The sequence below is a fragment of the Hirundo rustica genome, chromosome 5 (genome assembly GCF_015227805.2).
Source record: "Hirundo rustica isolate bHirRus1 chromosome 5, bHirRus1.pri.v3, whole genome shotgun sequence".
Lineage (NCBI taxonomy): Eukaryota > Metazoa > Chordata > Aves > Passeriformes > Hirundinidae > Hirundo > Hirundo rustica.
In genome coordinates, this window is record NC_053454.1 from 39,978,131 (window position 1) to 40,001,742 (window position 23,612).

The 23,612-nt window shown below is 45.9% G+C and overlaps 2 protein-coding genes across 3 annotated transcripts in view; one reads left to right on the top strand and one right to left on the bottom strand.

The window, feature by feature from the left end:
• The first annotated feature begins 779 nt into the window (after positions 1-779).
• On the top strand, positions 780-6,464 carry DUSP4 (dual specificity phosphatase 4). 2 transcript variants are annotated; one of them, XM_040063588.1, is made up of 5 exons: positions 826-1,247; positions 1,354-1,451; positions 3,919-4,055; positions 4,481-4,700; positions 4,827-6,464. In XM_040063588.1, exons 1-5 carry the CDS (start codon positions 826-828, stop codon positions 5,210-5,212), a joined length of 1,263 nt encoding a protein of 420 aa, XP_039919522.1. In that variant the 3' UTR covers positions 5,213-6,464. The 2 variants fall into 2 exon arrangements, with proteins under 2 accessions (XP_039919523.1, XP_039919522.1); XM_040063589.2 differs by lacking the exon at positions 1,354-1,451 and having other exon boundaries at positions 780-1,219.
• Positions 6,465-6,538: 74 nt separating this feature from the next.
• The window catches only part of TNKS (tankyrase), a 128,176-nt gene continuing 111,102 nt past the window's right edge, over positions 6,539-23,612 (bottom strand). Inside the window, exons 18-27 of the mRNA XM_040063587.1 lie at positions 23,232-23,420; positions 21,663-21,900; positions 20,893-20,975; positions 19,024-19,144; positions 18,294-18,391; positions 17,265-17,339; positions 15,934-16,039; positions 14,889-15,075; positions 13,968-14,124; positions 6,539-11,992 (exon numbers count right to left, since the gene is read on the bottom strand). Of these exons, the coding sequence (XP_039919521.1) occupies positions 11,906-11,992; positions 13,968-14,124; positions 14,889-15,075; positions 15,934-16,039; positions 17,265-17,339; positions 18,294-18,391; positions 19,024-19,144; positions 20,893-20,975; positions 21,663-21,900; positions 23,232-23,420 (1,341 nt within the window). The 3' untranslated portion in view covers positions 6,539-11,905. The remainder of the gene's footprint in view (positions 11,993-13,967; positions 14,125-14,888; positions 15,076-15,933; positions 16,040-17,264; positions 17,340-18,293; positions 18,392-19,023; positions 19,145-20,892; positions 20,976-21,662; positions 21,901-23,231; positions 23,421-23,612) is intronic.

Sequence of the window (23,612 nt, forward strand, 5' to 3'; positions counted from 1 at the left end):
AGTCCAAAAGGGGACTTTGGGGTGAAATGATTGCCCGCTGTTCGGGTGGTGGTTATGGGGAGACCCTCCTGGGACACTTCAGGGCTGCGCATTTATTCCTTAGGCTTTTAGCTGAAAACAGAATTCCTCTATGCGAGGATTTAAATCGAAGAGCCCCAGTCCACGGAGTCGCACTACAGGCAGGGCGCTGGCGTGATTTTAGGGCTCTGCAGCTAATGAGATGCCATTTTCTGACAGGGGAAGCGTGGCCTTGAAAGATACGCAGTCAGAAGGACCCAGAGGGAGCTGCTTAGTGCACCCCCAAGCCCCCGCCGCGGCAAGCAGTCCAAACAAAACAGTAGCAAGGGGACAAAGGAAGAGGAATGTGCGCAGCGTGTGCCCGACTCTGTGTGTGTCTCTGTGCCCGAGTGTCGTGTGTGTCTGTGTCTGTGTGTGTGCGTGTGTGTGTGCGCAGACGGGCGCGTGTCCCGCAGCGTGTGCGACCCGGCGGGGTCCCGGCGGGGGTGACCCGGCGCTGCCCCGCGGTGACAATGGCGCGGCGCGCCCGCCGCTCTCGCCCATTCACCACGCGCGGCCGGCGGGCGGCGCGGCCGGATTCTCTTCCTTCTTTTTTTTTGTGAATGGAGGCTGTGACGTCGCCGCTCCCGCGCGCCACCTCCCCTCCATTCATGCGGCCCCCGCGCGCCGTGAATGGGCGGGGCTGGGCGGGGCGGGGGCGCGCGCCGGCCGCCGCCGGGTAGTAAAGGCTGCGCGCGGCGCGCGCGGGGGTGCGCGAGCGGCGCGGGCGGCGGGCGCGGGGCCCGGCGGGCGCTCCCCCCCCCCGCCATGGTGGCCACCGAGGGGCTGCGCGAGATGGAGGGCAGCGCGCTGCGGCGGCTCGTGGGCCGCGACGAGGCCGGGGCCGGCGGCGCCGCGCGGTGCCTGGTGCTGGACTGCCGCCCCTTCCTGGCGCACAGCGCCGGGCACATCCGCGGGGCGCTCAACGTGCGCTGCAACACGATCGTGAGGCGGCGGGCCAAGGGCGCCGTGAGCCTGGAGCAGATCCTGCCGGCCGAGGGCGAGGTGCGGGCGCGCCTGCGGGCCGGGCTCTACGCCGCCGTCGTGGTGTACGACGAGCGCAGCCCGCGCGCGGAGGCCCTGCGCGAGGACAGCACCGTGGCGCTCGTGGTGCGCGCGCTCCGTCGCGACACGGCGCGCGCCGACATCCGCCTCCTGGCAGGTACCGCCGGGCGCGGGGGGAGCGGGCGGCGGGGACACCGGGAACGGCGGGCGGGGAACCGGCCCGGGAACGAGGGGTCCGGCCTCGCCGCGCCCCGGGCGCGGCGCCGCCTTCTCCCGCGGTCCTGCCAGAAGTCGGGAGCCGGCGGAGGGGAGGGCCGGGGGCCCGCGCGCACCGGGGTCCCGGGACGCGGCCATTGCCCCCCGCGTGGGAGCCCGGGCGGTCTGGGCCGGCTCAGGGGCGTCGAGCGGGCCCCCGTGGCCCTGCCTGGGACCTGAGGGAAGCGAGTGCGTGGGGGGAAATCCCCCCGCGCTTTGTTCGAGCGCATCCCCGGCCCCACGGTGCCGAGAAGGTATTTGTGCGGGGTCAAATACCCGCTGTCACGGCCAAGTCTCCTTGCAGCGGGCAGAAAACGCGGGGGGTACCTCTGCGCTCCTTCTGCGACTACAGCGGGGGTCGGGGCTTCCCTCCCCCTCTGCCGTGTATTAAATGAGAAGCTGTGCACATTTGGAGCTGCTGGTCCTGAGAATTGCCGTGAGATGATTTACGGGCGGGGGATGCTCAGCCGGCGTTCCTGGATGAGCTCTGTGGGGCTTTTTGTTTACAGCCTGAGAGTCAATTTATTCCTTGGCTTACTTACAGCAGGGGTGAGGATGCGTATGCAGAGTAGCAAATCCATTAAGAGGCTTGATAGATGGAGGAACTAGCACTTCAGTTGTACTAGATACAGTAAAAGCAGCAGGAGCTGTTCCAAGGATGCCATACGATGTGCTGCTGCGGGAGTGCCTGCACAGCAAGGACTCGCTCAGGAGCAGGCTCCTTCACCATGAGCCAGCGTGGTGCTGGAGCCACGCATGTGGCAGGAAACGCTGCTCTGCTTCAAGGGTGGCCTTTGTCAGCTGAGAGCTTTTGGTGCCTCTGTGGTTCTCGTGGGAGGTTGGTTGGAATGGGAGCCCTTTTATGGAATGGGCTCCGAGAGACTCAGTCTCAGCGCTACAGTCTTCTTCTTGTGTGCCACAGAGCTACTAAAATGATCCTGCTCTGATTCCATGAGAGCTACACTAACTCAGAGCTGTGCATGCCCAGGTGCACATCTAATGAAGATCCAGTTGTGTTTTGTGCAGGTCAGGCTGCTGCCAGGTTCCCTGTGAAATGGCCTGGCTGTGTTGCTTGGCCATGGGCACCTGCTCTGCCTGGCTCCTGCACCGGGCAAGGGCTGGCTTGCACAGCCAGGAGCTGCTGAATCTGATGAGATTCATTGAGGGGAAACATTTGAAAAGGTCTCTTTTTCTTTCCAAGAACCATTCTTTCCAAGATGTTTCTGCCCATCACCCTGGGCAGCCTTTGCCTCTCACCGTGCTATGACCAGTGGAGTGCGATGTAGTAGATCCAGGGATTTTAGGATCCCTGGAAGTTGTTTAACAAGGGCTCTTGGTTTTGGATGTTCTTTCAAATTGAAGCAGCTGGACTGTAAAGGGATGTCAGGCCGGGGAAATGAAGCCTCTGCAAGCTGTCCTGGCTGCGTGGGAGGGACAATGCAAATGCAGTGATGCATCTGCATGGTTCTGCTTTAAGGTACTAGAGCTCTTCCTTTTTTAGGGGGATGAAACCACAAAAGACACTGGGATGCTGGCAGTATCGGGCTCTAGCTGCCTCGGGATTCCTGGGCTGCTCGAGATGCTAGCATCCATTGTTTTGAATATCCAGCCTTCTTCAGGGCAGTCTCAGAGCTAAGGCTGGATAAGAAAGATGTGTCCTGCTGTATGTTCTGCTAAGCCGAAATCTGCAGGCATAGGTCCTGGAGTTGGTTTGAGTCTTCAAGAACCATCCTGGGAGTCAGGGCTTGATCTAGCTGGAGTCCTCTGGTGATAGTAAAATACTTAATTTTGAGGGTCAAAGCCAGATCCTACAAGGATGTCAGGGTTGTTGATTTGATTCAAGGAGAGAAGGAAATCTCACCAGAAGTGTTTATTGGCAAATCAACACTGCCGTTTCCCTGTACAGGGGACTCAGTGGGGTTTGCTCTTGTTTCACCTGCCATGATGAAGCCCTGATATCCCCTGTGCTTGTCCATCTGGCAGCAGGTCAGAGGAACGAGCTGCTCCATGTGTCCTTGCATGTCAGCTTGCACCTGTGTCCATGGGAGGCAGCAGACACCTCTCTCTGAGGGCAGCTTGGCAGTGGGGTCCGCGTGGCTATACCTGCTCAGAGCCAGGGCTTTCTTGGTCTGTTGTTTTGGGAGCTCTGAGCTGGAGGGTCAAGCAGGGAATGGGAGACCTGCCTGTCTTTTGTGACAATATGATGTATCAAGGGAAGATAAGAACTGAACAGCCTTTGGCTTTGGAGCAGCTTTTCCCATTTAAGTCTGAGTATGCTGGAAATAAATCCTCTCTTCATTGTCTCAGAGAGCAACCTTGGCCTCAGTGTGGGGTTTTGGCCAATAGTATGCAGGGGACTGAACCCTGGATCAGAGACTGCGGGTGGCCAAGATCATTGCTCTTGGTTCTCTTGCCCCAAGGGGATGGTGGGGCCTCAGGGATTCCCCCCTTGCTGCCGAGAGCCTGACTGCTCCTCCTGGGGCAGGAGGCCACTCTCCATCGCTGTAGCATCATCTAGTGGCCAAGGGCATCTCCAGCTGTGCCGTTCTGCAGTCCTGTGAACACAGTGTGGGATAACACTTTGTGCCTCTCTTCTTGCAGGGGGCTATGAGCGCTTCTCTTCGGAGTACCCTGAATTCTGTGCAAAAACCAAGTCCCTGAGCAATGTGTCACCCCCCACCAGTGCTGAGCCCCTGGATTTGGGCTGCAGTTCCTGTGGGACTCCCTTTCATGACCAGGTATGTCTAAAAGACCAGTGCTTAGCTATTTTGACTGCCCTTTCAGCATTGCAACCTGCTCCAACGGGAGTCCTTCTGCTCTCCCTCAGCTGGGTCTTGCAGAGCCAGAGCCCTGTTTCCTTCCCTGTCCTAGTAAAGCATTAGGTCCATCCTAATCCTAGGGTATTTGTGTGCCTCAAAGAATGGACAAGCCCAAATCCTTGTTACCCCATACCTGCCTGTTTCTGAACAGGACAAAGAGAGGGAGAGGAAGGGCTGGAATAGGTTTAGCACCTCGGGAAGGCAGCCTCTGCTCCCTTCCCTGAGGGCCCTGGATCAGGTGCCAGGTTGCTGCACAGCTCGATGTTTTCAGGCCATCTGGGTGTGTGTCCTGCCTGCCACTGTCCCCTGGTCAACCCCGTATCCGTTGTTTTTCTCTGTAACAGGGTGGGCCCGTGGAAATCCTTCCCTTCCTCTACCTTGGCAGCGCCTACCACGCAGCCCGGCGGGACATGCTCGATGCACTGGGCATCACAGCCCTGCTGAACGTCTCCTCAGACTGCCCCAACCATTTCGAGGGGCACTACCAGTACAAGTGTATCCCTGTGGAGGACAACCACAAAGCTGACATCAGCTCCTGGTTCATGGAGGCAATTGAGTACATTGGTGAGTGCCTGTGCAGAGGTGTTGTGTCCATTGGTGGCCCTGGTGGGAGGGAGGTCGGCCACCACCTGCGGGGGTTGGGCCGCGGTGGCAGGGCGTGGGTCTCACGTCTCGCCCGTTGCCCTCCAGACTCAGTGAAGGAGTGCTGTGGCCGGGTCCTGGTGCACTGCCAGGCTGGCATCTCCCGCTCGGCCACCATCTGCTTGGCGTACCTGATGATGAAGAAGCGCGTCAAGCTAGAGGAGGCCTTCGAGTTTGTCAAGCAGCGCCGGAGCATCATCTCCCCCAACTTCAGCTTCATGGGGCAGCTGCTGCAGTTCGAGTCACAGGTGTTGGCCACTTCGTACGCCGTGGAGGCCGTCAGCCCCTCGGGGACGCTGCGGGAGCGGGGCAAGGCCGCCTCCACCCCCACCTCGCAGTTTGTCTTCAGCTTCCCAGTGTCTGTCGGTGTCCATGCCACCCCCAGCAGCCTCCCCTACCTGCACAGCCCCATCACCACGTCGCCCAGCTGTTAGCTCAGGGCCGAGGCCAGCCGGGCAGGTAGTGCCGGGCGTGCAGGGGGCACGGAGCCCTGCGATGTTAAGCAATAGTGCCGGACACTGCCATTCACCCTGGACTCGACATCTTTTTCGTAGAGAAATTTCTTACCTCATCTTGGTTTGTTTGCTTTTTATTGTTATGTTTTGAGAGCACGAAGTTGTAAAAGCCACAAACCTCGACACTGTCCAGGCTCTTTGGGGGAGGAAAAAAATAGTATACTGGGTTTCCTCAAGTGCCTGGTCTTCATGTGTTTCCATCCCTAGTTTACTGTCTTGTTTTTTTACACCTCCCCTTCTCCCTGTTTCTGCCCCCAGCTCATCTAGGCTGACAAGGGAGCATATCCTGGTTTTATTGTGCAGCAGCCTTCCCCCTTGCAGAGAGACCTGTGTGTGTGTGTGCTGGATGCTGCTTACCTGAGCCAGGTACGCTGCTGACAAGCAGAGCTGCAGGCAGGGCCTTGGGGCAGGCAGGAGTGATGGCACAGGGCTGCCTGCACTCAACCTCAGCCCTGCCAGTGGCTGGGGAGATGAGGCAGGAGCTGGCAGGCACCTGCCAAGTCAGTAGCTGAGCCTATTCCAGTAGGGGAGAGAAATCTGTGGTTAGGAAGTGGTTTGGAGGGAGAGATGTAGTCTGAAATGCCTCTTTTCTTGCCTCTGTGGATTACTGGTTTCTACAAAACTTAGGTCCAATCTCCTGTGGCTTTAAGATGGGAAAGAAGGGGTAGGGCTGCAGTCTGGGCTGCTTTTGATTACTCTGTTCCATTTCCTCTTCACGGGTCCCACTGCTGCTCTTCTTCCAAAAGAAGCAGGATGGGACTTGGGTGGGCTATAAGGGAAGAGAGAAACTGTGAGATGGAGGACAGGCTGGCCCAGAGGTGTCATTCATCCAGCATTTTCAAGCTTCTCCCACCTCACGACCAGCTGTTTTCCTGTGCTCAGTCTTGTTCACCTGTGCAACATTTCTGCAGCTTTTGGTCCAAGCCTTGAAAATGCCTCATCTTCAACCCACCTGGAGCCTTATTTCCCACCCTACCTCTGTCCTTCCCTCCAGTCCAGTCCAACACACAAGATGCCTGTGTGGCTGATGTATATATGTATGGGTTTGTTCTTGTTTGGGTTTTTTTGTTTGTTTGTTTGTTTTGTTTTTCTAGAAATTAACTTTTTATTTATTGCCTGAGGGAGGGAGAAAACATTGTTTGGAGAAAATAAAAATAAACTGTTTTCAACAGTTTGTCTGGATCAAATTTTTCCTAAGACCAAGAGAGAAGAGCAGGTTGTACACACACTCCACTTTGACAGAGCAACTGTTAAAAATGTATTTATTGACTTTTAAACTATTACAGGTATTGCAGATCAGACATTTAGCCAAGCACATTTATAGATCAAACTCAGTTGTTACAGAGATGTTACTAAAGTCCACCATGTAGGTAGGCTGAGAAACTGCCCATCGTCTTCAACTTTGAGAGAGAAGGTAAAAGAAGAAATAAATAAATGATACCCCAGCTCCAGGTAATTGGCAACCAAGAGAGGACACATACAGGGCTAGTTATGAAAACAAGTTACACAAAAAAAGGTCTAGAACTTCAACCCCCAGCTACATTGCCATCTGGGTTGCCAGAGAAAGCAATTAGGAATGACAAAGCACAAGCTCATGGGACTGCAGTACAGAAAACCCCCGTTTCAATTTCCAATGCTGAAACAAGTTCTGCAGATGTTAAGAAAGTGTCAAAATCATCTTGTAATAGCACAGATGCTAATAATCTACATTAGTAATTAATGGGACCGGCACTAAAACTTGCCAGCAACAGGTTCAGCAGGACCGATACATCAAAACCAGTCAGGTAATGTGACTTGACAGGCGTATGTGTCAGTGTAATGGAAATGCACCTGCTTCCCATGTCCCTTGCAGATTCCCAACTCACTCACCTTGCTTCAGAGATTTTAACACACACAGAGTGTTCCCCAGTCCCCCGGGGTTCACATCTACTCTGTGTTCAGAGAGGTGGGAACACTGCCAGTCCCTCTCTGCACATCTGTCCTGCCCCTCTCGGAAAGACCAGGAGCACACGCTCTGGACTGGGCCAAGCCACCACCTCTGATCACCAATGGATTCAAGCTGTGGAGGTTCACAGGCCACTCGCTACGTGAGGCAAGAACCGAGTATGTGCTTTCCCAGGTCTTCCCTATGCAGGCTGCAGCACAGCTTACAATGCTGCACAAAGACTCAGCTTAACGTAACTGAAGCATGCATTAGATCTACGTCCTTTTAGATTTCTGAGCTAGACCTTCTGTGGCAAAGACATGGAAAGCATGGAAATCCAAAGCGTGGAAATAGAGAAATCCCACTAAACATAAATTCACTTATTTCCTGACATTCAACTTAACAATGATTAGCAATGTTCAAACCAAGCTGTTGTGTGGCTGGACCTTTTTACCCATGTTGAAAAATCCTGTTCAGGGCAACTTCTGTTAACAGTCCCATATGGAAATTGCAGGCAGTGCATGAACTGTGCAGAAACTCTGACATCATTGCAGGGATGCAGGAGGTTTTTTTGAAATTTGCCACTGTCTTAAGTAGCTCTCACAGGCAATGGCATAACATGTTTGCATCCCTCAGCACCCCACACATTCACAGGGAGCAGACACCTCTTCTAACCTGCAACAAACAGGAGCAGCTGGTTTCCAGAGCCAAGAAAGTGCCTTTCTCCAGGAGCAACTCCCTCCCATATACCACGTCTTTTCTTTGTCCGCTGCCTACCAAAGCCAACAGTGTAGAACATTTTGCAGGGTTTTCTCTGCTTCAGCACAGAATTTTCTTATGGGGTATTCCCATAACAAATAAGCAAAGTTTAAGTTTACAGGCAAAATAAATTCCTGCTACATAATGCAGTGGGATTCAATTGCATTACATGCAAACCCTCGAAACAGAGATTAGAAACCAATAGTGACTGCAACATGGTAGAACTAGTATAAGAGGTTTGTAACAGTCTCTGTGGAGCTGGGATCAAACACAATTGGTAGATAAAAATAAGAATGAGAAAATAAAATATACCTTATTAAGGTACTGTACTGTCTGCTTTTAATCCTAACAAAAATTTTGTTGACAGCAATCAGACTGCAGTGTCACTCTGCACCAGGTATCTAAGTCATCAGTCTCATGGAAACAGTTTCAGCAATGGGGAGCAGAACCCTCCCTCCTTTGTTAGATGGTGACTTTTCTTTCTGTTTTGCTTATTAAGGTCCTGTCGCAAACCTACAAAGAAGTTTCAAAGGACACTGACAAAAATCAACAGGCCTGAGAGACACACTGTCCCTTGTGCCAGCAGACACCAAGTTCTGTCCCTGGTTTCCCAAGCCTGTGAGGACCTAGCCCAGTGTTTTCACATCCTCAGCTTCTACTGCGCCTCCACGGTGATCCAATGCTGCAAATGAGAACCCCAATATGCAGGGGACTGCTCTTCTCAGGAGGTTAAAAACTTCCTTTCTCAGGAGGCAGCAACTGCCTGGTTATGGGGTCATGGCATTTTTAAGGTTCCATTGTAGTTAACTCCCCCAGCTAAAGCAGCAGCGTCTGTACCGTTAACAGCCTGCCAAATGCAGCTCTACCACCACCACCACCACCACCACCACAACCGGGTTTTTCAGAGGTAACTTTGATACTGATGGGCAGATGCTCACTTTGTTTTGAACTGTAAGAGGAGCTATAACAACATACGCTACTCCTGTACAGGTGTCTACAACACATAGATGCATCATCAGGCCTGGGTATTCCTCTGTGTCTGGCCACAAACGGATATGAGATCACGTCATTACAAGACAAAAACCACTGCAAAATGATTTCCTCACACAGCACCTTTACTCTGCACACAACATCAGAAACATTAACATTGGCAGTTCAAAGATACTGGAAAGCAGAATCACAGAATATGCTGAGTTGGAAGGGACCTGTCAGGATCTCTGAGTCCACTTCCTGGCTCTGCAAAGGACAAGGAAAGCCCCAAGAGTCACACCATGTGCCTGAGAGTGTTGTCCAAATGCTTCTTGAACTCTGTCAGGCTCGCTGCTGTGACCACTTCCCTGGGGAGCCTGTTCCAGTGCCCAGCCACCCTCTGGGTGAAAATCCTTTCTCCTAATATCCAGTCTAAACCTCCCCTGACTCAGCTTCATGCTGTTTCCTCCAGTCTTGTTACTGGTCACAGGAGTGAAGATACTGGTACTTGCCTCTCCACTTCCTCTTGTGAGGATGTTGAAGACCCCAATGAGGTCTCAGTCTCCTCCAGGCTATTTTTAGCCTCTAGAAGTTTCAGGCTGCAAAAGGAATCCAGACTAGCCCTTAGTTCAACCAGCGCATAGGAAACAACAAGCAAGAACAGCATCCGGTGTGGGCTCGGTGGGGCTTTTCTATTTGTTCTTGTTTTTGAAAGATGTAAAGCTTTTAACTTTCACACCCACATTAACCATTTTGTTCACCTAAGCAGCACAGCTGTTTCACCATTTAAAACTATGTCTAACTGGGGATGGAGAGCAGCACTCGCTCTGGTCACTATCTGAAACCCTAGCGGAGATAGGCACATCCCCTCACTCCATTATTAACTAAATGAAAAACAAACCCCAAACTTAAATGGTGAATACAAAGCTTCAAAGCCTAGTGGTGATCTTTGTAATCCTAACACTATGAAACAAGTAGCCAAAATACAAGCACCCAATTTTATCAATGAAACTTGTTTAAAAGGACAACTAGGCTAGAGCCTGGCTGGGACTTCAAAGCTACATATTTAATCAGGTCACAAAATGAAGCGAGAACCGTATATCCACTGTCAGCTCAAGAAAAGTAAAACTCAGAGTTCAAGTTCTGTTGGAGTATTGCTATTTTTAAGGTTTTCTTTAGCGATATTACAAACAGATGATTTTCAGCCATATTGCATCAAATGACTGATTTTACAGTGGGTGATATTTCTTATGAGAATGACTTGCTTTAACAGTAATGCCTTAACGTTAAAAATAAAAATGTTGTGTCTTAATGCTGAAAGTGAAACGCTCTTCAGGATTAAATCTGTTTTATACAAACATGTTAGCACAATCCCACTTGTGGGGAGCACGTATATTTTTATGAACTAAGAGCACACTATTCTGTTGCTTTCCTGCTTTAAGGGGGATAAAACCTGAATGCATGAACTGGATCATCAGATACTAAGCAGTGCTGGTCGATAAGGTAATGTACAACATGTTGTGTGCAAAGGAACATTTTTTCCTCCAGTTGTTACATGGTCAACACTGAAGCACATCTCCTGGTATTGGTTGTTAGGAAAAAAATTAACAGGTCATGATTTTCAACCTTCTCTGAAACTGTAAAACACTCCTAAAAAGAAACAGTTTCTACTTTCGTTAAATCCATATCCACCATGAGGGGGACTTTTGAAACTGTTTGATGCTGTGCTATGCAATGCTTAAAAATAACTTTCTCCTACCCAGCAAAATAAACCTGGGAATTTGGGGAGAAGGGTATTAAGTGAATAAATCCTAACTTTGTTCTCTGGTACACCTGCAAACAAATCCACTTGCCAACTGATACTTTAAAATTATTTTCTCATCAAAATGTAAAATCGATATTTTAAAAAATTATTACTTTTGTAAACCCTTAAGCTCTTCAACTGTGATGTCACACACAAACATGTGGCAGGAACTGCTGTAATACACTCTCCCTTACCAGCCTGAAACCCATTTAGTGGGTCTCATCTTACAGAGGGACATGAACCAGATACACCCTCCTGGACAAAAGCTTATGACTTTTCACCTGCTTCTCCCAGCAAAACCATACACTGCTGCAACCAGAGAACATTTCACAAGCTGCATGTACTTAACAGGAGCCTTATAAAATGCTCTTTTAGACATGCCAGCAGAGGGCATGGATCTGTTTCATGAAATTCTTTTAAGCACAAGAGCTGGTTTTATCCTTGCAAATACTTCCCAGGGCTTTCCCCAGAAAACTCACACAGACACGGCAGCAAACTGACATCACTTGTTTCCACTCTAAAGTTACACTCACTCATGTTACTGTTTGCTCAGAGGTGTGCAAAAAACCCCCTGTATTGAAGAACTTGACCTAGCCCCTCCTCAGATGAAATTTATATTGCATTGTTAACAATTTCAGTCGACTTGACTTTGTGCAAAATATGTTTAAGAAGGTTCCGGCTCAACTTCAGAATACAAAAGGAGAATAAATAGGATCTCTTGAAAACAGGAAATGAATGGTGTATGCTGTAAAGAAAATGATGGGCTTAATGCAATTTATCTGCAAATGAAATAACTAGAAAAGTAGTGTCTGAAATTTTAACATGTGAGATGGCACCAATAAAGATTTCCATTTGCACAATAATGTTCCCAAGGTCTAGATCAAAACAACATTATTTTACAATGGTAACTGCAGAGACCAGGAGCCTGAGATATGTTATTAAAAGGCAGTCCCTTGTAAACTTTCCCCAAGAGGAACAGTAGCAGTTGAGTATGCAAGAGTTACTCATATCATATTCATCAAGACAGCAATACTTTATAAAAGACATACAGCTTATTTCCAGGTTGTTAAGAATTTTATGTGATACTGATTTTTTGAAACATGTATCCATCCAGTCCAGGATTGAAGTCACATCCTTCTCCACTGCTCTGAAGCTACTAGGTCTTTTGTTCTGCTGCTGTTGCTGTCTGTGAGGGAGCTTCTGGTTTCACAATCTGGTATGTAATGAGATATTCTGGGTATGCCTGAAAGTAAAATAGGAAAAAAAAACCCTGTTTATGCAAGGGTAACTCAGCAAGTTCCAGTTTTTGCATTTCACTAAACAGTGACCGGGAAGAACAGCACAAGAATCAGCTCTATGTTCACAGCAAGCAATAAAAAGTGGATTTCAAACCTAGCCAGCACTATGTGGATCTGCTGGATGTACTTAACACCTTGGTTAATACACAAACAGAAAGAAAGATGTTTCTTCCCCACAGTCACTACCAGAAATTGTGTGCAACAGGAATTCAGAGTTACTCTCCCCATTAGCTAATCCTACAAATCACTCAGTGCCTGTTAAGTTACTCAAAAATCTCAGATGACTGATAAAGTCTGACCTCAAAAGGATCAATAACTTGCAATGCAACCTGAAGATGCCTTTACTGGCAGTAAAATACTTGGCCCACCCAAAGCACATGACTCAGTCAGTCACCTGTCCAATGTTTCCTGGAGACAGCTGGTAGCCAGTTCACTCCCAGCACAAAGCTAAAGTTGGGAGAGGGCAGGGCCCCATTCAGAGGGAACCTCGACACATGAGGGGAGACTGTGTCTACAGAAGCCTCATGTAATCCAGCAAAGGCACCTGAGATGAATTCCTTGTCACACTGCAAGATGAGAAGCCACTCAGCTGAAAAGGTGATGGGGTCCTTGGGTGACAGCAACCTAAAGCAGAATCAACAGTGCATCCTGGCAGCAATAAAGGCTACAAGCATCCTGTGGTAAATCACCAGGTGTAGCACTGCTTTTGTGACTGCTGTTTATTCAGTACTCACTTGACACAGCTTTTAGGTTCTCCAATACAAGAAAGATGTCAACAAGCTGGAGCCAAGTTCAGCAAAGGACCAATAGACAGTCAGGGGGAGAGAGCACAGGGTAAAGAAGATGCTGAGAGATGGGCTTGTTTGGTGCAGAAAAGAGGCGGCCTTGTGGAACCATCACTGTCACTCTATCATAGAAAGTCACCTAACTGGTCAGGCACACTCTGTGCTTACTGAAGCTGTGCTGGCTGTCTTGAATCACCTCCTGGTCTTGCATGTGCCTTCCATGAGGATCTGTTCCATGATCTTCCCAGGCACAGAGGTGAGGCTCACCTATCTGTGGTTCCCTTGCGTCTACTTTTTTTTGTCTCTCTTTTTCCATTTACTTGGGTCCTTGCCTGACTGCCATGACTTTTCAAATATCACAGAACCACAGAATAGTCTGAGCTGGAAGGGACCTGCAAGGATATCATCAAGTCCAACTCTTAAGTGAAACAGCCCATAGAAGGATCAAATCCATGATCTTGGTATTATTAGCAGCATGCTCCAACCGAGATAATCTCAGGGTACGACGGAGAGTGGCTTGGCAACACCATCAGCCAGCTCCCTCAGGACCTGCAATGTTTGTCATCAGGCTCCACAGATTTGTGGTTATTCAGTTTCACCAGGTGATCTGGGAGCCACCCATGTTAATAAGCAAAACACTTTTCAAAAGTCAAGGTCTAGCTGAGTTATTCAGATTATACATCAAGTTTTGAAGACTCCTGTGCTATTCCAGCTGCCATTTAAGAGTAGTCTCTGTCACTGCTGTGAATCTACAGGTAAAAAGCCCAGAATCCTCAAGATGTACTAGAGCCCCAGAAATGCATATGACCTTGATACTGCAGTAATGCCAATAAAACACAATGGGAGAAAGACAGCTTACTGAGAGAAGCTACAACTCTTAATAGACTCCATCAGTGCTGCACACAGGTGAAATTAGGCAATTATGTATGGTATAAATCAAAACAGATCAGTGGATAGGAGTAGCATTTGCTGTCTAGATGCAATTCAATGTTTATTTCCCTATTTAAATGAAAAAAAACCCCAACAACCTAATCAGCAGCGTTATCACAGCACGCTTGTCCTGGAAACCAGCCACACCTCATCTCCAGCTCGCAGCTCTGTTATTCTCTAAAGCCAGTCCCTCTAACCCACCTACCTGTTCTCCTCTGTAGATAACATACTCAGCGTAAGCAAGTCCGTTCACGCTTGGCCTGCCGATAACAGAATGGTGCCCGGGAGGGGCATGAGCCATTTTCATTGTGCTGAACTGAAGAAAAGATTTTCCAAGGGTCACTCTACAGAAGAGCATTTGTCTAAAATGAAAAAAGAGATTATCATTTTCAAACATCTTACTAGGAGTTGTATGCTTCCAGAATGACTTCAGTCTTTTGAGTTAATTTCATTACAATTATTTTCTCAAGGCCTTTTAGAGAAACACTTCTAGAAACCAGTTCTAAGACCGTATAAAACCTGTCACAAAAAATCTTCCATGACACACAGAAGGGAAAACACACTGTTTGTTTAGCCCTCACATGGAAGTCTGTTCTACTTCGTTTTATATAAAGCTGTTGAAAGAAGATGAAACTCTCTGTGTTCCTACCAGCAGGGAATGGACAGGTGTCAAAGTGTGAGAAACACACTGATCTACTCCAGGACAAAACAAAGCTGTGATTAAGTCTGTTCCAAAATTATCTACCTCCAAAATGATCTAATCCACAGTACAACACTGTACTGCTGACCACCACTTTGCACTGCAGTTTGTCCTGAGAGTGCCTGGAGTTTAATTGCTATTTTCCCCTGACTCTTCATTTTCAAACTTGCTGTTTCAAGTCTCTTTCCTGAGCCACGGCTCACTTTGATTTATACTCACTGCATGCTTAGATGTAATTTCTGACCTTCCTGTGGGACTTGCTGCATTTATATTCGTTTTTGTTCAGCCTTGACAAATGGAAAACTGCATTTTTCCTGCCATGACCAAGCTCAAGTGGCCATTCTTTGCCTGCAGGTCACCCTATGCCAGGATCATAAAAACCAGGACAGCCAGAAATATGCATGGGGAACTCTGCTGGACTCCTACCTGTGGCAGATGTAACAGGACCTGTCTTTGTGTGTGGGACAGCCAGTTCCTCCCCCTATTCCGTACACATATTGGTTGCTTTTTGAGGAGTTCTCAGCGAAGTAAATTCCAGCTCCAAACATTCCTCCAATGTATGCATGCCTTTCGTCAAATCCTTTGTGAATGATAGCATTAATAAAAGGAGACCCTAGAACAGTGACACAAAAAGATACATATTTGTTAAGTTGTATAGTAATACAAGAGTCAATGTTAAGAGGAGTTTATCTGCCTCAAATAGACCATTAAATCCCAGAAAGTGTGCTCAGTCAGCTGGAAGGGGGCGATACCCAGCAGGATGCAGTGATGTGTGGGATTTATCATTATATACCAAAATCCCACGTGTGACTCACTTCTTACTCATTTCACAGATCTCATTAAATGGCTTTCCCCCCACTCACATTTCAGTGCAGTTTATCTTGTCAATGCACACCCTCTCCAGGAGTCAGCACTGGTTAAGGTGGGGCAAGGTGTCAGGACAATCATACCCAAAACAAATTTCCTATACAGAATCACAGAAGAATCTAGGGCAGAAGGATCTTCAGGCAATTGTCATTTGCAGGCATTTCTAGAGAAATCTTGCTGAAACTCATGGTTAGTTTTGATTCCTTTCCCTGATGCTTGCCTGAAGCACCAGGGTAAAGCGCTTTTATTGTGTGCTGCTCCCCTCATTTAGAAGACACCACGTCTTTCTCACAGCAATGTAACATCACCCCAGCAGCTTTACTGGAAATGACTAAGATACGGCTTAGCAAAAAACCTTCCTCTTTCTTAAAAAACCGAAACATACGAAAAGTGTTTCTTATCTAGTGCAGATTTTTGGATTGCAGTAACCACACAGAGTAACTCCACCACGCCCACACCCCCAGTGCAGCCCCTGTATTTCTAGTGCAGAAACGACTTGCATAGGATGGTGACGCAGCAACAATAACATTGCCTGTGGGTCCTTGTGAGGTTTGGGGATTTTTTGTTAAATACCAATACATACAAAGAGACACTACTTCCTTACCGTGAAACAACATGCGCTCATTGTGATGGTTATGATTCTCCTCTGAGACCTCCTTCTGTCTGTGACAGAATCTCTCCCGCAACTTCTTGTTCACTACCTTTTGAATCTGCAGTAGAACAAGAGATCCAACCATGTTGTAACCAAAACATTTCAATCTTTCACACGTACTTGAATTGCAATTGAAATGAAATATAGTTTCATGAAGTTAATTTGACAGGGAAACTGACAGCAAGGCACATGAACACTCTGAAGAAACTCCATGGCTGTTCTGCACGCAAGGCTGAAGTCTCTCAAACAACTCTGCAGCACACACCTACAAATGGTTAAAACTACTGTGAAATGGCAGCCTATGCTCTCAGGTTTAAGGACAGCTTTCAGGCTTCTTCTTATGGAGCCTGCAATGCCACAAAGAACTATAAACTATCTGAAACGCACTCCCTCTCTGCTTTGAGCTCTCTTGACTGATCTCGTCTAGCTCTTTGAAACTTGCAGTCTAGTTTAGGTTTATCTTTCATGAAAAGAACCAGCTTTTGTTTCTTTTCCTATAAAATAACAAGGTATGCTGTTTAATCTATCTACATAACATCAGTCACATGCTCTAATACCACTGTGGTTTCTGTAAAGGACTTCACCATTGGTTGGAAGTAGAATGGAAGCAGAGTTTACTTCAGGATCCATGATCTATTGGATCAAGTTGCAAAGACTCTGCACAGGCTTACTTCTCAAAGAGATAAGCAGCATAGGTTTGCTGGAGCTCAGAAACCAAGTTCCGTTCTGATTCCCTCTATTTTCTTCTCCCCAGAAAAAGAAAGCAGGAAGAATACTTTCCCTCAGAAAGACAACACTATTTTCTGGAACACCATGGTTGGGGAAATGCATTTTTTAGTTGGCAAGGGCAAAGGACGTGGTGTCAAGCTGGAAGCTTGCATAGGGAGACAAATTTCTTTTCAGAGGTCATGATCATCCTTTTACTCACACCCCCTAAATATCCTTTAAAATGGCAAGAAAAGACTACACTGAGAAAGAAAAAAAATCTGTGTTGCAAGGGTCAAACACAGAAGTTATAGGCCTCTGAAATTCAATCAGGTTCTTCACCACCTCTGTCTTCAACACCAGTCCTTCAGACTCCTTTAGGAGCCCAAGTGGACACTTCTCCCTCATTCCCTGTGCAGAGGACACATTCATTTCAGCACTTGAGTTAACTCTGCACCTGAGTATCATTTCAACAAAGAACTTTAAACCTAAAAGGGCAAACCATTAAACTGATTCTGCCTGTTGGTGTAAATACTAACATACTTTACCACATAAAACTGAGAGGTTTTGAAACTTACCCTGATGACATTGTATCTGTTGAAGATCCCACCAGCATTTCCACCGTCCCGATGCTCCCGGATTGTACTTTGCATCTACATAAAAAACCAAAACTCAATGTTTAGCACATAACCCTTCCTAGCAAGGCAAAGTATCCACACAATGTCTCAGTGTATCACTGGCAGCAACAGACAATCTTGATGGAAAATGAATTAAAAGGTGTAAAAAAAACCCCCCAAATCTCTCAATTTAAATTGAGATATACCCTAATTTCTCTTTATTTCAGAAAAGTTTATAAAAAAAGATCTGCACAAACTCCAGTTTATGAAGCTGCTAATAAAAAATAGGCCCATCTAAGCTGGCAGCAATCCTGATTATCTAGACTTTTTAAAAGACTCCAAACACTTCTCTGCAATATTGTAGGAACATGACACAAATAGCAAATGCACCATAAAATGGAGGTTCTACCAAACACGACTCTTCAGGAAGTCTCTTTTCTGTTATGATTTTTGCTTTCAAAATGGTATGTGCCTGTAGTTTATTTAAATAAAAGAGCATGTGTGTGTGGGAGGCAAAATTACAGTCAATTCTCAATTATCCAAGAGCTGTTTATCTGGGTTACAGATTAACTAAGCCACTGAGACAAGAGAAAAGCTGGTTCACAGAAAATGCCTAGAGAATTGCAAGGCCTTGATGCCTTGGTTTCACAGCTTTTAATTTTCAAGACAATATCAAGACAAGATCCAAAATAATATCAAGACAGTATCAATACAAGATCCAAAACACAACAAAATAAAACTGGGATAACACTAGGTGAGCAGAGACCACTTATGAAAAGAATTGGTAGAACCTAGCAAAATAATTTCTATCATTGTTCTATATGAAAAGACAAAGGAAGAACCCTAAACTTCATGTCAGATCTATGCAATTCATACAGCAAAGCCTATTTTAGCACTTTCAACACGTATTGCACACTTTGGCTCTGACAGGTTATCAGTGGAAAGAAAAATATATGGTCCCTGAAGCATGAAGAAAGGGACTTGGATTACCTCCTCTTCTACGGACTGATACTCCTTATCGTCAGGAGCAAGGTCAAGGAGAATGGTCCCCTGACTCACACAGTGGAAAGTCAAATAAGGATTGGTACCTGCAAAGAGAAGAAATGAAAAGGAGCAAAAATCAACAGGAAAAACCAATAGCAGCTCTATTTGTATCCATCACCATCGCTGTTCTTCTTAAACAACCCCAGTACAGCAGGAAATGCCAAATAAACACAAGGCATAAGCACAACCTCAAAAGGATAAAAGTGCTTTCGTTAGCAGCAGAGGCTTTAAAAGAGAGAAGAAAAATGCATGTGGGACATAATTGCCCTTTATTGCTTCCTCTTTCCATAGAAACATCTCAGAAGCGTGGGCTAGCTAAAACCCTATCAGGCCTATCCTTCAGCTTTTAACTGGCCTGTGGGTAGGCATGTAGGGCAAATCAATCCAAAAGCTTCTCTCTGGGTGAAACATGGTCCTGAGAAATGGGCACAGCTTCCAAAGCTGTCTCTGGGGTATCCATTCTCTGAAAAAGCAAGTGATCGCTTGGTCTGGTATCTCCTTAATATATTCTTTAGCTACCACAACCCACTCAGCCACCATGTCTGCAGCAAGTACACTTTCCTCACGTTCAGATTCTTTCAAGTCCTGGTAACAATGCCTACATCTAGAGAAAGTGACTAATGGGAGCCTGTTGTGTGCTACACTTAGGACTAGCCAGTAGAAGTGTCGTATTTACCTTGCTGACCTCCTAGAAGTCTCTCCACACCCTTTATTAATTTGTGGCGGTGTCCATATGCATTGATCCCAATTTCTTTAAGCTCCTCATGCCCCATGTCAGCCAACACATCCAGGGTTATCTGGAAAGGTGAAAGATCATAAAAATTCACTTGCCAAACCTAGCCTGACTTTCAAGGCTGGAGACCTATCAGTTCAGAAAATTGAAAGTATTCGCAGTGCAACCAAGAGCATAAAGGTAGATAATGTCTTGCTTCACTTCTACTTGCTGCCACCTTCTGGCAAACCTCTCCCTGTCACAGGACCATACCAGCTGCAACAGCATGAAGTTGTGCAAAACTTTCACTTCTCTCACATCAATTAACAAGAGCTGGTTCTCAGGAACATTTTTACTTAGGTAGAAGGGGGATGCATTGAAAAGCTGGCACAAATACAGAAGTGCTTTTGAAGCATTCAACATTTCACAGCATTGTACAATTCGTTATTTTCACTACATAAGCAGAAATTAATATTCTACAAGCTTACTAATAATGAGTCAAGGTGAAGAAGTGCATGTGAAGGTAGTGCTTGGAAAAAAACAGCTTAAAAGAATAAGCTTAAAGAAGAGCTTGTTTTTCCTACAAACAAACTTACAGAAAGAGTTTGATGATTTCAAAAAGATGAATATGTTGAATCTGATTTGCGTTGTTAAATCTTATTAGCAGGGGAAGATCTTAACAGGTTAGGACTTAAGGAAGCAAAAGCAGAATAAGACCAGCTAGGCAACAGGAAGGTGTGAAAAATAATAAGAAAACCTGAGAAGCATATAGGCTGGTTTGAGGTTGGTTTCCTTCTGAATAGGAGCAGTCCCAAATTAAAGAGAAGAGCTTATGCCTCATATAGCAGAAGGGAAAAAATTCTACGGTATATTATCTTTGAAGAGGCACCTCCTAGAACATTTTATAGAAAAAGCTGGAATTACAAACAACACATTACATTTCAAACCTTTGTTTCCTGATTCCTCAATAAAAGATTAGCAGCAGAGGCCAGAGGAAAAAATAATCATCAAATCCAGTCTCTTGCAGTTGTAAACCTTTCCCTTCCACATGTACATCCATCTCAGTCATGTAAACAGATCTATTTAACTGCAACATGTTAAATTTAAGAAACGGTACATAAAAGGAATCTATAGATACATTACAGGTACTTCTGTAATATGTAATGTAAACTTGAGAAACTTACATTAGTTGTACTCTTTTCATATATTGTGTATTATTGATAAGTCTGCATGTTTTATTCCCCTATTCTCAATGACATTTGAAAGTTAGCCCAGCAAAACCCAGTTAATGATATGGTCCTAACCTAATAGGAAATGTAGCTTCTGTGTTCTCTAGTGTGACTCCTTCCATGCTAGATTTTTATTTTAGCATATAGTCAAACTGGAGGGTTTCCTAGATCTAACCAAAGTATCAGATGTAGCACTACAGGTGGTGAAAGGCTTGTTTGGCTGTCAAGACTGCTGAAGGACAAATGCAGGTGACATTTGAACCTAACTTCATTATAGTCATCATGCTCAAAGTTCAAAAGGTCCAAAGTAACTCTCAGAATACAAGCCAAACTGGCAGTCACAGTGTACGTGTAAGTGAAAGCTACTTGACACCTGAATCCAACAAGAAAAGATATTTTCATGGGTTTTGCAACTTCACCATATTTTATCTGGCAATTCATTTGCAGAAAACTGAAAGAAAACTTGAACACACTTGTTTTTCTGTAGATGTGAAGTCTGGGTTTTTTCCTTTCCTTTTTCAATTAGATAATGAAAATGTCACTTAAATTTATTACATTAGTTTATCTTCTAAACATATAAATAGAGATGAGGCTTGCCACTTACCTGTTCTGTCTCAAAGATGTCCCGAAGGTGTTCAAGACCCAGGCTTTTTAAGAACTGGGTAATGTTCATGTCAAGACCAGAAACTGTAAGAGAAGAAACAAGTCTTTATATGCTATACATCTGAATTAACAAAAACCAAACCAACCACCTTAAAAAAATTAAGCAATACCACAGATTCTCTCAAAATTTTAAACTCTGATTCTTTTTACAATCAATTTGTCTATGTCTGTAATAAACAATCTACTTCCGTTGTGTCAAAGCTCTGTGCAAAGCTCATCACCGTTCCCTCTTCAGAATCAGCTATTAAAAGCACAAACCATCTGTGACAAATACAGGCTCATACTGCAAAGAGAAGGAAAAGAAGGGTAGAGATATTTTTGCTATGTGACTCCCTTAGATTCTGACCTAAAGCATGGACTCCAGAGACTAACCAAAGGATCTAAAAACCCTTGGCAAAATCCCCCAGCCATCACAGTCGTAACTCCTTCATCAAAATAATTCTCACTGGATTTTCCTTACAAAGTCAATGAACATCTGGGCACCTAATCAGATCTGCATTCGTAGTCACACCTAATGACTGATAGCAAACACAGATGAACAGTTAACAGTGAACAGTTAGCAAGCATCAGACACTTTAAAACACAGATAACAACTCAAACTGCACAGTATGTTCCGGCTAGTCAGAAGCGCTTTTCAGATAAACCAAGGCCTATTTTGACACTAAACTACTGTACTTCTGGCAATGTAAACTTGTCCAGCAGCAAATGCACCTTCTCCTTCCTTCCTGTCAGTTCCTGCTGCTCCATCCCCAGCATTTGATGCCCCTCCTACAGCCAGTTCTGCCAGTGGCCCCGTGAGGTTATCTATGCTGCTGGCAGCAGAGAGGCAGGACGGTGTAGATGCTGGCGAGATCACAGAGGCACTAACAACAGTAGCTTGAGGCTTGAAGCACGTAGGCAAAGCTTCAGGAGGCATCGCATCTATCAGCAAAGCTCGGATATCATCAGCCTGAAAAACAGGAAACACCCAGCATGAGGTCCTACTATCACAAGTCACTGATCTCTGGAAATAATTTTTAATTGTTTTATTTGATTGTTCTCTTCCCCATTAGAAAGAAAACGGCCAGCTTCTGTTACAGGGGAATTCATGGTTGCGAGAACATTTTGATTCACTACTGAAGACAAAGGTGAATCAGGTTCTCCTCATTTCTAAAGGTATGTAAGAAGCTACACCTAATTTTTTTCTGGCACAATGTCTTTACAGGTGCTAAAGCCAGGGTGAACAATGCAGCAACTTTATCTGAAATCCTTCAGGACCTAGGACAGGAAATGCCACTGAATTTCTCTGTCAGGCTCAACTTCAGGTGCACTGGAATAAGGTTCCAGTGGAAAGACTACCACTGCCTTTGCTATAATCACATCTGTTGGGTTAGAACAGAAAAAAAAAAACCCAGGGGCTCAGGAGAAGTATGATCTTAACTAACAATTGGATTCAGCCTTTATTGACTAAATTAAGCAACACCCTCATCTTCAGGACTTTCTTCCTTAGAAGTTCTTGTAGAACATGATTAAGACATCCTTATTTTCCACCAGAGAAACCAAATAATTTTCATACCTTCATCACAAAGCAAGTTTTCTAGAGCTCAGATTACCTTGGAGGATATTTCTTGAACTCTCCATAAATAAATCAATAACCCTAAAAGACACTTGCACTGAGATCAGACACAGCATCCAATTTGGTTGCATTATCAATTCCATCAAGATTTTAAGCTGGGGCATACATGTTCATATAACCTTATTAGGCTTTTAAACCATTTACTAGAAAGTTTACAGATGACAGTTTTAGAAAAAGTTTGATAGCCACCTACAAATTTTGGAAGTAGAATGAATTCCTTGGAATGTTGTTTTGCAGTTAATTAGAAAAAACAAAAAAAAAGGAACTGAGGTAATATGGAGGCACTGAGCATAATAATCCACTAAATGTTCCCATCCCTCTAAAGGCCCCTCTGGTGTCCCTCCTAGGTTCAAAGAAATAATCACCAGCAGTACACTGACTGACCATCATCAGAGACTGATGGGACTTTCTGGGAATGAGGAGATTGATCCCAGGAGTGAAGAAGCAAACCTTAAATCATAAGCCATGCTAAGATTTCAGCCAAAGGAAAACGCCTTGTCCCATGGATAAAAAGCCACGAAGACAGAGACTCAGAAGATGCCCTTATCTCTGCACCTCAGCACAATGGAAGCTGAGGACTGCTGATGCCATGGAGCCACAGAAAGGAATCTAATATGCAGAGTATGTCCTCCAGAGCATCCTGTGGCTGGCTAACATGCACTTACTGTTGCCAGGTCTAGTGGTGTCTGACCCTCTTGGTTCTTCATGGTTGGATCTGCCCCATGAGCTAACAGCAGAGCACAGAGCTGTGTCCTTCCTTTTTGTGCAGCTTCATGCAAAGGTGTGAACGCCCATTTGTCTGTTGCATTTACACATGTATTATATTTGATCAACAGTGCTGCTATATCCACATGCTGGAAAACACAAGAACATCTTAATCAACATGACATTGGTAAAACATACATTCCTTTTTCATGCTGGAGGTAATGGTGCCTAGAGACTCTCGTGGTTTCTCTTCCCCTGTAACTCATTCTGCCTCCTGTGTCACTGGAGCAGCACACTTCTCCAGATACCAATTTATACTGCAGTTCCACAGTCATCTTTGT

Coding starts and splice junctions, on each gene's coding strand:
- DUSP4 (XM_040063588.1), top strand. CDS start 826: ATGGTGGCCACCGAGGGGCTGCGCGAGATGGAGGGCAGCGCGCTGCGG. Junction 1,452..3,918: donor AGCCCGGGCGGTCTGGGCCG/GCTCAGGGGCGT, acceptor CTCTTCTTGCAG/GGGGCTATGAGCGCTTCTCT. Junction 4,701..4,826: donor GGAGGCAATTGAGTACATTG/GTGAGTGCCTGT, acceptor GTTGCCCTCCAG/ACTCAGTGAAGGAGTGCTGT.